The following is a 13,210-nucleotide window of genomic DNA, read 5'->3' as shown; positions in this document are numbered from 1 at the left end:
TACTTCACATCCACACTAACACTTGTTCTATTTTGGTTATAGTATTCCTGTTGTTGTTGTTGGGTACTGTTGAGTTGATTCAGCACTTTACTGTTGCACTACCAGGGCTTCTAGTGGGTGTAAAAAAGTTTCTTATTGTGATTTTAATATACATTTCCCTAAAGACTAATTGTGTGGAGTATCATTTTATGTGTTCTTCGACTAGATGTATATCCTCTTTGACGACATGAATATACAAACATTTTGTCCATTTTTCAGTCAGGTAATGTGTCACTTATAACTGAGTTGTAAGACTTTATATATTGTGGATACAAGTCCTTTATCATTTAGAGGACTTGTGAATGTGTTCTCTCAGTCCGAATATTACTTTTTCCATTTGCTTAAAGTAGTGTTTTGAAACACAATAGTTTTTAATTTTGATAAAGTCTATTTTATGATTTCTCTTTAATTTCCTTGCAGTTGTTATTGTATCTATGAAATCTTTGCCTGATCAAAGGTTATGAATATTTTCTCCTATGTTTTCCTTCAAAATTTTTTCTTATATTTGGGTCTCTGATACATTTGGAGTTAAATTTTCTATACAGCATGAGGTAAGGATTTAAATTTATCTTTTTAAATGTGGATATCTCACTATGCCAGCTCCCAAAAAGCAAGAAAAAATGTTATTAGTCTCAGTATTCTTCAATGCTTTCCTATTTTCCTTTGTGTTACAGAGTAGAAAACATCACTTTTAACATGTAGAAAAAAAAAAAAAAAACATGAATTTTAATACAGACCCATCCATGGCCTCTGACTATTTATCAGTCTTTTTTAAAGAAAATCCTTAGCATTCGCTCTCGAATCTGCTTGGTCCTGACCCCATAGATTATAGGATTGAGGGCTGGGGGTACAACCACGTACAAGTTGGCCAAGAAAATATGGATGTATCAGGAGACATTGTGGCCAAAATGGTGTGTCAAAAAAGAGAAAAATGCTGGTGTGAAAAACGCTAAGATAACACCAATGTGAGAGCCACAGGTGTTAAGAGCCTTGAGCCGAGACTCCCAGGATGGCAGGTGGAAAACAACATGCAGAATCTTGACATAGGACAGAGCAATAAGGAACACATCCAATAATAGGAGAGAAATGTTGCCAAGGCCAAATGCAATATTCACTTTGATGCTGGTACAGGCCAGACGGGCAATGCCCATGTGCTCACAGTAGCTATGAGGGATGATATGGTGCCCACAGAAGGGCAGCCTAAGGAGGAGAAACACTATTGGAAGCACCATGTACAGGCTCCTCAGGATAGCAACGCCTGCAGTGATGCTGATGATTTTGCTGGTGAGGATCATGGTGTTCCGAAGGGGTTTGCAAATGGCAATGTAGCGGTCAAAAGCCATAGCCACAAGAACAACACTCTCCATAACTGTAAAAAAGTAGATGAAGAACATCTGGGAAAGACAGCCTCTAAAAGATGTATCCCTGAGGCTAAACCAGAAGATGCCCAGCATTTTGGGGATGGTGGTTGTGGAAAGGCCCAGGTCGATGGAGTCCAACATGGCCAGGAAATAGTACATGGGCTCATGGAGACTGTTCTCAGTCTGGATCACAAACAGAACAACAGCATTCCCCAGGAGCGCAACAAGATACACAAATAAAAAGGGGACCCCAATCCAGATGTGCACGTCTTCTAGCCCTGGGATGCCCACTAGGATGAATGAAGAAGGATGGAACTGGGTGTCATTAGGCATTGACATTCTTCCTGTCAAAATTAGAAGTTTCATGTGCCAGAGCTAGTTACTGACTTCTCAGTAGTAATTCTTGCTCCATTTTTCCCTTCATCCAGATTCCTGGTAAAATGAGACATAACATTATAATCGTCCTTTGTTTCCATTCAGGAAAGAGTTAAAATAGTCTCCTTAAGTTCTGCTAGTCTTACCTAAGCTTCAAACGGTACCAGGGATAGAATCAGCCTCCGTCTGGTGTTTTCTCTTCTTGGAAAGATTGGACATGAAAAAAGGAGTGGAGACAAAGGTATGTCTTCCAGATTTAAATTCATAACCAGGAGTGTAACCAGAAATAAATGGGGAAAATAAATGTCTAGAATCTGTGTATCTAGTAACTTTGAAGTCATTTTTGCTAATGTGAATGGTGATATCTTGGACATTTACATTCACCTCTTTGAGTACCTGATAACCTTGAAATGTGATGTGTTTAACACTTTGTGTGTGTGTGCATGTGCGTGTATTTTGAGTGTGTGTAACTGAATACTAGATAGTCTGATTCTAAGTGCAAAGACACCTAAATCTTTGTTTATTCATATGCTTGAAAAGGGTCTACCACATAAATGTTCTCAACTTTTTAAAAGTTCATTAAATTAATATGTAGGAAGAGGCAGGACAGCAATTAATTTCAAAGTCAGGGTTCAGAAAAAAAAAGGCAAAAAAAGCAAATTTATCAATTAGATATGAAAAATAAAGACAAGGAGAGTGAGACGTTTGACAAAGAATATTTTAAAGTTATGAAGGGACATGGGTTGAGAAATTAGTTTACTCTGTACAAGCCTAGGTTTTATATGCCCCATAAGGAAACACCTCCAGTAGAGAAACTGTCCAGGGATGGTCCAGCTAAGGAGGAGGGAAGTACTACATTTTCTGAGCTAGACAATTTTTAAATATTATCTTAGCCTCACATGATGGGTAGAAGGCAGAAGCACTTTAGATACTCTACAGTTTAGTTCTTACTAAGATTATTTCCTGGGCTACTGGCACAGTGGTTAAGAGCTAAGACTGCTAACCAAAAGGTCGGCAGTTCCAATTCACCAGCCACTCCTTGGAAGACCTATGGGGCAGTTCTACTCTGTCCTATAGAGTGGCTATGAATTGAAATTGGTTTGATGGCAATGGATTTTGAAATGGTATTTATGAATATCTTTCCTTCAGTAACACAGAAAAAAGTATTGTTAAGTGATTTTATTTTATAGCACTCATCTGAGCTATAGAAATTTCTGAATTTGTTTAGAGTGAATTTATTTACTTATTTTTTTTTATTACTGGGCAATTTGGGGTAAAACTAATTCTACAGAAAAGGTAGAAGTGATTGAATGTGATCTTTGCAATTGTTCAAAAGCTTTAAATTTAGGAACACTTGGATGTCTCAACAGACTTAGGCGGCACCCATCAGAGACAAATGTATATGAAGGTGAGTATACTCTACCTTAAAATCAAGGCAAGTGCCTGGCAAACAACTGTACTCATTTTAGCACTTGGGAGGGTAACAAAAATGAAAGATAATTTGGGACATTCTCTCAGAATGGATAAAAATATATACATATTCATACACATTTATATAACTTTTTTTTTTTTTATTGGCATCCACTTGATTATGACTCATAGCCACACTGTAGAACAGAGTAGAACTTCCTCACAGGTTTTCCAAAGAGCAGCTGGTAGATTGGAACCGCTGATCTTTTGGTTAGCAGCTGAGCTCTGAACCACTGTACCACCAGGGCTCCATAATTTGGGTTAAATTCTGTAGATCGTTTGATTAGCGAAGAATACACAAGGGATGCGGAGGTTTCCCTTTCACAATTCATATTATTGAATATTTAAGAGCAACACTGGTGGCATAGTAGTTAAGTGCTACGGCTGCTAACCAAAGGATCGGCAGTTCGAATCCTCCAGGCGCTCCTTGGAAACTCTATGGGGCAGTTCTACTCTGTCTTATAGGGTCGCTATGAGTTGGAATTGACTTGGCGGCACTGGGTTTGGGTTTTTTTTTTTTTTTTTTGGTTTCCATGTAAGAAGTCCCTAGGTAGTGCAAACAACTAAGTGGTTGGTTACTAACCAAAAGGTTGGTGGTCCAAACCCACCCAGAGGTAGCTTGGAAGAAAGGCCTGGCAATCTGCTTATAAAAGGTCACAGCCTCAAAAACCCTATGGAACAGGGTTCTATTGTGCACACATGGGTTTTATAGGAGTCGGAATCCACTCAACAGCTACTGGTTTGGTTGTTCATGTGACAGCCGTGATTAGGCAATCTGAATACAAATTTGCATAAGACCTGTCCTATCCTCAAGAAGACCACTGTGTAGTGAGGGAGATGAAGTTGCAAAGAAGAAATCTGAATACTACCTTGCATGAAATTATGTAAGGGTAGAGATGGGTCAAGATAAATTCCATGGAGGAGGTTAGACAAGCAATTATTTAGAAAAAGAAGAAAAGGAATTTTATTCAAGGTGGAGAGAGGAGCAAGGCAAAAGTGAGAAAAGGAACCACACTGGGCAGCCGGGACAGAATTCTGGAACTGTTGTCTGTTCTGTGACCTTTTCCAGTGTCAATAGGTTCATGAACAGATTCTTAAGTGTCTGGTATTTCAGTCACTCTTAGCGGCTGCATACAGCATAAAGTCAGAAAAAGAACACATGTCTACATCACAAGAAAATCAATTTCTCCCACTTATCCTTGAGAATTTACCAGGAGGGTTTTCAAAAGTGGGATTTTCCTCCTCTCTAGAACAACATAATTTCCGAGTCCATACACACTGCTCAAAGCAACCAGCCACTCAATCATTCTATATGTCTGTACCATTACCACCATCAGTTGTCATCAAGTCAATTCTGACTTACCAAAACCCCATGTGTATCAAAGTAGAGCTGTGCTCCATAAGGTTTTTAATAGTTGGATTTTTCAGAAATGGATTGCCAGGCCTTTCTTCTGAGGTGCCTCTGGGTGGACTTGAAGCTCCAATGTTTCGGGTTAGCAGCCGAGTTCATTAACCATTTGCACCACCCAGGGACTTGTATATGTATCCCGTTGCCTTCCAGTCAATTCTGACTCATAGCAACCCTATAGGACAGATTAGAACTGTCCCACAGTGTTTCCAAGGCTGTAGAATTTTCCAGAAACAAATTGTGTATATTTCTCCTGTGAGATAGATCCTCTGTCTTTAGTTATCAGTCCAGTGATTAACCATGTATTACCAAGGGTAGTCTAAATATGTGTTTAAAAAAAAAACAAACCCATTGTCATCAAGTGGATTCCAATTCATAGCTACTCTATAGTAGGACTGCCCCACAGGGTTTCCAAGACTGTAATCTTTACAGACACAGACTGCCACATTATTCTCCCACAGAGCGGCTGATGGGTTAGAACCCATGATCTATGGTTAGCAGACAAGCACTTATTGCAACATGTATTCATATGTCCTCCAGCATGTGCTGGATTTGGAGATATGACTGAGTCCCAGCTCCTCCCAGCCCATAAATAAGCCCTAAACAGACATATCCAGCAGCTATTTTCTCAAATTGGCATTCTCTGTCTCTACTTAAGTCTAACCACTTCAACAGAACATACATACACAGCTCATCGCATATCCTGTATCTGATGAAGGTAAGGAGAAAATATAATATGCCCCTTCTCATCTCACCTCTGCCTAATCACCAATCTCATGGCCAGTCTGTTATTCTCACTTCCTTTGTTAGCTGCTTCATCACCCTAGTCCTGGGTCCTATTTTTACAAAAGCCTATCCCTCCAGGCCATTTTCCATGATTCATTTATTGACAAATTTATTCATTTAAAAACATATTTATTGATCATCTTTACTGTACCTGGTACAGTTCTAGAAAATTGGAGAAGGCAGTCATTTTGCTATTCACCCATTTACAAGGTTTAGAAATATGTATACAGGCTTAGAAAAGTATCTTAACTGATTGATAGAGGATCAGTTGGTTCATCTCCTTCCTCCCTCTTCATACTTTGAATTGTCCTCTCTTTTTCTTCATACTAGCTTGTCATAAGCCCTTTCCCAATCACTCCTGCTGTTTTCCACAGCTTACCCTCAATATGACTTACGTTCATCTCTAAATCTCTGGAAAGTAGCGCTTTGAAAACATGGCTTAGCTTCTCTCTCCAGCACACCATTTAATATGCTGAAGAGAATGTATTTATACTTTTGCTAAAGCCTTACTTCCCCTGGGGTGGGAGACAATAATGTCTTTGAGCCCTTGATAGTTCCATTAATTGGCACTGGAGAATTCTCTTTAGAAATCTCTCTCTCTGCATTGAGACTACTGGGCAAGAATATTTTATTGATTATTTTGTACACATAATCCATTCCTTTATCAACACTAATAGAATTTTATGATTTCTGTTTTCCAAGTGAAATTTCAAAATTTCTGGTGAACACCTGATGTATTGGCTTTGATCCTAACCTATCCCATCTTCTTCATTACCTTTATCCAAGCAATGTCCCTCTCTTTCCCCCCACCTCCACAATCTCTCTCTTTCTCCCTCTTTCCCTCCCTCTCTCACTTTCAGTCCCATATCTTAAAGTATTTATCTACTTTTATAGACCATTACAGACCCTGTTCTTAATCCTTGCAAATATTTAGGACATTCAAGTTTACAATTTAAACAGAATCTCTAATACAGTTATTCAGTGGACTCAATCTCCACTCATGTATTTACCCCTTTCACTTAATCTGCACGTTATCCAGTCCAAACTTCTTAAGATGGTTTGCTTGCCCTTGAAGTAGTCTTCAAAGATATTTCTTGCCACTTACTTCATCACTTATTCCACTCCAGGCACATGATATTTGGGGTTCTTTCTCAAATATTTTAAACTCATTCTTGTCCCAGGGATTATGTTTTTGCCAGTCACACACCTAGAACACAATTGCCCAATTCATGCTAAAGCCTCGCTCCCTCACTTTATTCAGGTCCTCCTCAAATTCCTCTGCTGCAAAGAAACCTTCCCTGACCTCTCCATTTAAAATGGTCATCCTCCCAACTCTCTTCCCTTAGCCAGCTTTATTTTGCTTCATAACATTCCCACCTACCTAAAATTATATCTGTATTCATTTCTTTTTTCTCTCATTTCTATGTGCATATTAGGTGCATGGGAGCAGGGACTGTGACTACCTTTTTCAAGGTTGTATTCCCAGTTGTTAGAACAGTCTGAAAAATAACAATTGCATGATTAATATTTCTTTAATGAATAAATAGTAAAATAAATCCAGAGGGAGGGATCTAACCACAATAGAAAATATTTCTTACCACCTGCTCTCTCCTCAATACCTATTTATGGGCCATATGTTTTCATAACTCAATACACACTGACTCTTTAAAGAAGTTTTTTTCACTTTTTCTTGGACATCACAATATTAATCACTATCCCCTTCTTAACATGGTGTCCTCATCAGGTTTATGTGAAAGAAAAGTTTACTTATACCTCACTGGTGAGAGTTCAAGTATAAGGTATTCAGAAAGTATTTGTCCCAAAAATCTTGCGTGATACAGCCACAGCTATTCATATATTAAAAAAAAAAAAAATAGTATACCTTTCAGTGCAAACATTAGGATAGAAAAAATGATGAAAATAAGTTATCTAAGTAGCCGTTCTAGTTAATAGGAAAAAACAGTAAACTGAAACACAAAAGGTAGTAAGAATAACAAAGAGAATCAAATTGCTTAATGAAGTAAAGAGCAAACGTAATAGAAATACTCAACGAGAAACAGTATCAGGTTCCAGAAAAACTTTTTAAAACTTAGCAATATCAATCCTGAAGAGATGAATAATTAATGCTATCATACATTAAAAAATAGTAAGTTTCTACAAATCACTGATTTTAAGTGTATTTGCAATTTGACATAAAACAACTAATTTTTAGGGAAGTGAGCTCAACCAAATGACACAGGAAGAAACAGAAAACCTGTGTAGGACCAATGCCCCTAAAACAGCTACAGCAAGCATCATGGCTGCTAATTCTTTGAAATATTCTCTCTGAAGAGGAGAAATGAGATACAGACAGTAATTACAACAACCATTTGCATTCTTAATTTTACTAGACATCATAGCTCTTTTTAAAGACAAGAGGAATACATCAAAAAGTAAGAGGAATAAAGATTTGAAAGGAGGAAATAATACTGTCATTTTTCACATAGGAGGTAATTAATATATATAATTAGCAGAGAAATTATTAGAATTTGTAAGGTCCCTACATATAAAGTCAAAATACAAGAATCCATTGAATTTCTATGTAGAAATAAAAAATTAGAATATAAACATTTTCAAATGATACAATTTAGAATAAAGAGAAAAACATCAAATATCTAAAGGAAATATGCAAGAGCTCCAAGTAACATCAAAACTCTACTACACTGCATTTTTTCTTTGCCTTTAAAAAATGTGTATGTGTATATATATATATTTTTCTTTTTAAATAATAGCCTCATTTTTTAGAACAGTTTTGGTTTACAGAAAAACCGAGGAGAAAGTATAGAGAGTTCCCGTATACCCTTTCTCCCACTACAGTTTCCCCTGTACATCTTGGGTCAGTGTGGTTAATTTTATAAATAGATGAACCAGTGCCGATAAATTCTTATTAACTAAGGTCTATAGTTTACATTAGTGTTCACTCTGTTGTCCAGTCCTATGGATTTTGACAGGTGCATAATCATACAGAACAGTTTCGCTGTCTTAAAATCCCTTGTGCTCCACCTATTCGTTTTTCCTCCCTCCCCCAGAATCCCCTGGAAACCACTGATCTTTTTACTCTCTGTATATTTTTGCCTTTTCCAAGATGTCATATAGTTGGAATCATAACAGTATGTAGCCTTCTCAACTGGCTTCTTTCACTTAGCAATAAAGGTCTTCATCTGTTTTTGATGCTTGATGTCTCATCTCTTATTTATCACTGAATGGTATTCCATTGAATGGGTGTACCACAATGTGTTTATTCATTTACCTATTGAAGGGCATCTTAGTTGCTTCCAATTTTTGGCAATTACTAATAAAGCTTGCATATACATTCATGAACCAACTTTTTCAACTTGTTGGGGGTAAATACCTAGTAGCGCAATTGTTGCATGTATGGTAAGCCTATGTTTAGCTTTGTAAGAAATTGCCAGGCTGCCTTCCAAGTGGCTGTACCATTTTGCAATCTCACCAACAATGAATGAGACTTCCTATTCCTCCACATCCTCACCGGCATTTGGTGTTATCAGCATTTTGGATTTTAGCCATTAGTTGGAATCGACTCAATGGCAATGGGTTTGGATTCTTGTTATTGCTGTTATTTTGGTAATAGGTGTGTAGTGGTATCTCATCGTTGTTTTAATTCACAATTCCCAAGGACTTATGGGAAACCCCGGTGGAGTAGTAGTTAAGAGCTATGGCTGCTAGCCAAAAGGTTGGCAGTTCCAATCCACCAGGAGCTCCTTGGAAACTCTATGGGGCTGTTCTACTCTTTCCTATAGGGTCCCTATGAGTTGAAATGGTCTCTACGGCAATGGGTTTGTTTTTTTCTTGTTTGTTTGTTCTTGGTTTAAGGACTTATGATGTTGAGCGTCTTTTGATATGTTTATTTACCATCTATACACCTTCTTTTAACATGTTTATTTACTCTCTATAGATCTGCCTATTCAGATCTTTTGCCCACTTTTTAATTGTTTAAGAGCTCATACATAAGTATTTTTTTCTTGTTCTTTTTTTGGATACAAGTCCTTTATCAGATATGTGTCTTGCAAATATTTTGTCTCAGTCTGTGATTTGTTTTTTCACTCTCTTAACAGTGTCTTTTACAGAACAGAAGGTTTTAATCTTAATGAAGTACAACTTATCAATTTTTTTATTCTTCTCATGAATTGTGCTTTAGGGTTGTATCTTAAAAGTTATCATCAAACCAAGATCACTCAGATTTTGTCCTATCTTCTAGAAGTTGCATAGTTTTGCATTTTACATTTACATCATAATCCATTTTGAATTAATTTTTGTGAGAGGTATAAAAGTCAGTGTCTACATTTAGTTTTCGTGCATGTTGATGTCCAGTTTTTTCAAAACCATTTGTTGAAAAGACTATCCTTGCTCCATTGGCTTATCTTTGCTCCCTTTTCAAATATCAGGTGATTTATTAATCCTTTTTAAAGGAGACTTAATGAAATAAAGATTTTCCTTATTTAGGGATTTGAAAGCTAAACATAGTATGAAGGTTAATTATATCAATAGGTTCAAACAAACCCTATCAAAATATCAGCAAGCTGTGTGCATGTGTGTGTATATGCACTATGTATGCCCTGTCGAGCTGACTCTATAATTCGTACTTAGAAAATCAAAGAACTAAGAAGATCCAGTAAAGATAATATTGAAAAAGAAAAGAAAGATTGTAGGATTTACATGATCATATGTCAACACATATTGTAAAGGTACACAATTTCTAATTGTATAGTGTTGCTGAGTAGGCAAATAATATAAACGACTAGAGAATCAAGGAACAGACCTTTTCATAAAAGGTCAGTTGACTTATTATGAAAGTGCCACAGCAGTGCATTTGTATAAGGAAGCTCTTTCCAATAAATGCTGGGATAATTTAACATTTAAATCATGACTTCTACTGTCCACCTTATCCAAAATATCTATTACAGGTATATTGTATATGTATATTGGAAATAGGCACAGATTTCTTAAACAGGATGAAAAAGCAATTAACCAAAAAATAAATAAATGTTAAAATAACACACTACTGTTCATGAAAAGACAGCACAAAGAGAGTAAAAAGTCAAGTTTATAGTGGGGGAATACATACATATTGTGTGTGTGTATCCATACATCTATTCAAATAAACATATATATACAACTTTCAAATTCCTAAAAATCAATAGAAAAAACACAATATTGAATAAGCCCTTCAAAAGGAAAAAAAAGAACAACCCCATTGCCAATAGGCATATGAAATGGTATTAAATTTCTTTGTTTATCAGGAAAATGCAAATTAAAACCATGAGCTACTATTACTACTACTATACACATACCCACACATGCACACACTCCAAGACTTTCCAAATTAAATAGAATAATAATACAAGTGTTGGTGAGATTATGAAGCAACTAGAACTGTCACACCTGCTGATGGCAGTATAAATTGAGATAAACAACTTGGAACACCATTTTACAGTATCTACCAAAGATGAGCTCATGCATAGTACATGACCTAATTTCCACTTTAGGGAATCTACTCAATTAGAAACTCATATATGTGTACACACACATAACAGCAAAGAAATTTAATATTTGGCTTAAATTTCCCTTTGTTACTAATAATGGAATTTGAAGAAATAATTTAACTTGTCTAAATATGAATATATATAGACATACATATATCTAAAAAGTGGGGAAAATAGTGTATACTTCATAGAACTATAGTGCTTGTAAAAACAGTGTCTTTTTTTAAGATAAATTATAAAATCAACACTAACCAGCCCAGGGGACGAGGACGAGAAGGCAGAAAGGCACAGAAAACTGGTAGTGGGGAACTGAAGGTAGAGAAGAGGACGGTGCTGACATGTCGTAGGGTTGGCAACCCTTGTCACAAAAAAGATATGTATTAATTGTTAATGAGATGCTAGTTTGCTCTGTAAATATGCATCTAAAGTATAGTATAAAAAAGAAAAAAATCAACACTAATATTCTTGTTATTAAACTTAAAGACAAAAGTTTAAATTGATGGATAAATAATATTATTAGTCCCATTATTCCCCTTTGTCTTCCTACTTTTTAATACGTTCCAAAAAAAAAAAAAAACCAAACCCGTTGCCATCGCATGGATTCTGACTCAGTGACCTCCATAGGAGAGAGCAGAACTGCCCCATAGAGTTTCCCAGGAGCACCTGGTGGATTTGAACTGCCGACCTTTTGGTTAGCAGCCACAGCTTATGCAGTAGATAATTCTACCTTTAATAATGGAAGAAATATGAGTTCTAAGATAGACCCTCCATTGCGTTGTCTGGTTAGCTCTCTTTCTTGAAGAAAATCCGGAGCACTCGTTTCCTAATCTGTTTAGTCCTGACCCCATAGATTACAGGGTTGAGGGCTGGGGGCACAACCACATACAAACTGGCTGAGAAGACGTGGATATATTGGGGAACATTGTGACCAAAACGATGTGTTAAAAAAGAGAAAAATGCTGGCATAAAAAAGGCTAAGATAACAACAATATGCGAGCCACAGGTATTAAGAGCTTTAAGCCTGGCTTCCCAAGAAGACAAGTGGAAAACAGCATAGAGGATCCTGACATAGGACAGGACAATAAGAAGCACATCCAATATTAAGAGGGTAATGTTGCCTAGGCCAAACATAATGTTCATTTTGATGCTGGCACAGGCCAGATGGGCAATGCCCATGTGCTCACAGTAGCTATGAGGGATGATATGGTGCCCACAGAAGGGCAGCCTAAGGAGGAGAAACACTAGTGGAAGCACCATGTACAGGCTTCTCAGGATAGCAATGCCTGCAAAGATGCTGATGATTTTGCTGGTGAGGATCATGGTGTACCGAAGAGGTTTACAAATGGCAATGTAGCGGTCAAAGGCCATAGCTACAAGCACAATGCTTTCCATGGCAGTGAAGAAGTGGATGAAGAACATCTGGGAAAGGCAACATCCAAAAGATATATCCCTGAGGCTAAACCAGAAGATGCCCAGCATTTTGGGGATGGTGGCTGTGGAGAGGCCCAGGTCAATGGAGTCCAACATGGCCAGGAAGTAGTACATGGGCTCATGGAGGCTGTTCTCAGTCTGGATCACAAACAGAACAACAGCATTCCCCAGGAGCCCAACGAGATACACAAATAAAAATGGAAATCCAATCCAGATGTGCACGTCTTCTAGCCCTGGGATCCCCACTAGGAGGAATGAAGGAGGATAAAACTGGGTGTCATTAAGCACTGACATTCTTCCTGCCCAAATTAGATGTTCTGGCATGCCAGAGACAGTTCTTGGCTTCCAATTAGTGATTCTTGCTCCACTTCCTTCTTTTTTCCAGATTCCTTTTAAAATACAAAATAACATGGTCATCTTCCATCATTCCCATTCAAAAAGGAGTTAAAACACTCTTGTTAAATTATGCTAGACCCACCTGATCATTAGTCAACACCAAGAATAGAGTCAGCCTCACTCTACTGCCACTTTCCCTACCAGCAAGATTGGGCATGAAAAAGAGACCAGAGAAGAATATCTATCAGCCAGATGGAAATTTACAGTCAGGAGTGTATCCAGAAATAAATGGGAAATAAAGATACAGAGTCTGTATTTTTGGTATTTTTAAACACATTTTTGGTTAATAAGCATGATAATTTCTTGGGTATTTATAATGCCAATGATCCCTCTATTTGAGAATGTAAAATCCTAAAAATTTAATGTGTTTAACACTTTCTGTATGTGCTTATTGTGTGTGT

At 37.2% G+C, this 13,210-nt stretch overlaps 1 protein-coding gene and 1 pseudogene across 1 annotated transcript; both read right to left on the bottom strand.

Annotated features, from left to right (window-relative positions):
• Positions 1–657: 657 nt before the first annotated feature.
• LOC100662453 (olfactory receptor 52E8-like) lies at positions 658–1,739 on the bottom strand (annotated as a pseudogene).
• Positions 1,740–11,765: 10,026 nt separating this feature from the next.
• Positions 11,766–12,941, bottom strand: LOC100663014 (olfactory receptor 52E8). The gene has a single exon (XM_003423393.4). The coding sequence runs from the start codon at positions 12,828–12,830 to the stop codon at positions 11,766–11,768; it is 1,065 nt and encodes a 354-aa protein (XP_003423441.4). The 5' UTR covers positions 12,831–12,941.
• Between the last annotated feature and the right edge of the window lie 269 nt (positions 12,942–13,210).

This window comes from Loxodonta africana, chromosome 7 (genome assembly GCF_030014295.1).
Source record: "Loxodonta africana isolate mLoxAfr1 chromosome 7, mLoxAfr1.hap2, whole genome shotgun sequence".
Taxonomy (NCBI): Eukaryota; Metazoa; Chordata; class Mammalia; order Proboscidea; family Elephantidae; genus Loxodonta; species Loxodonta africana.
This window is presented reverse-complemented; position numbering and strand designations above follow the sequence as displayed.

Coding starts and splice junctions, on each gene's coding strand:
- LOC100663014 (XM_003423393.4), bottom strand. CDS start 12,830: ATGACCATGTTATTTTGTATTTTAAAAGGAATCTGGAAAAAAGAAGGA.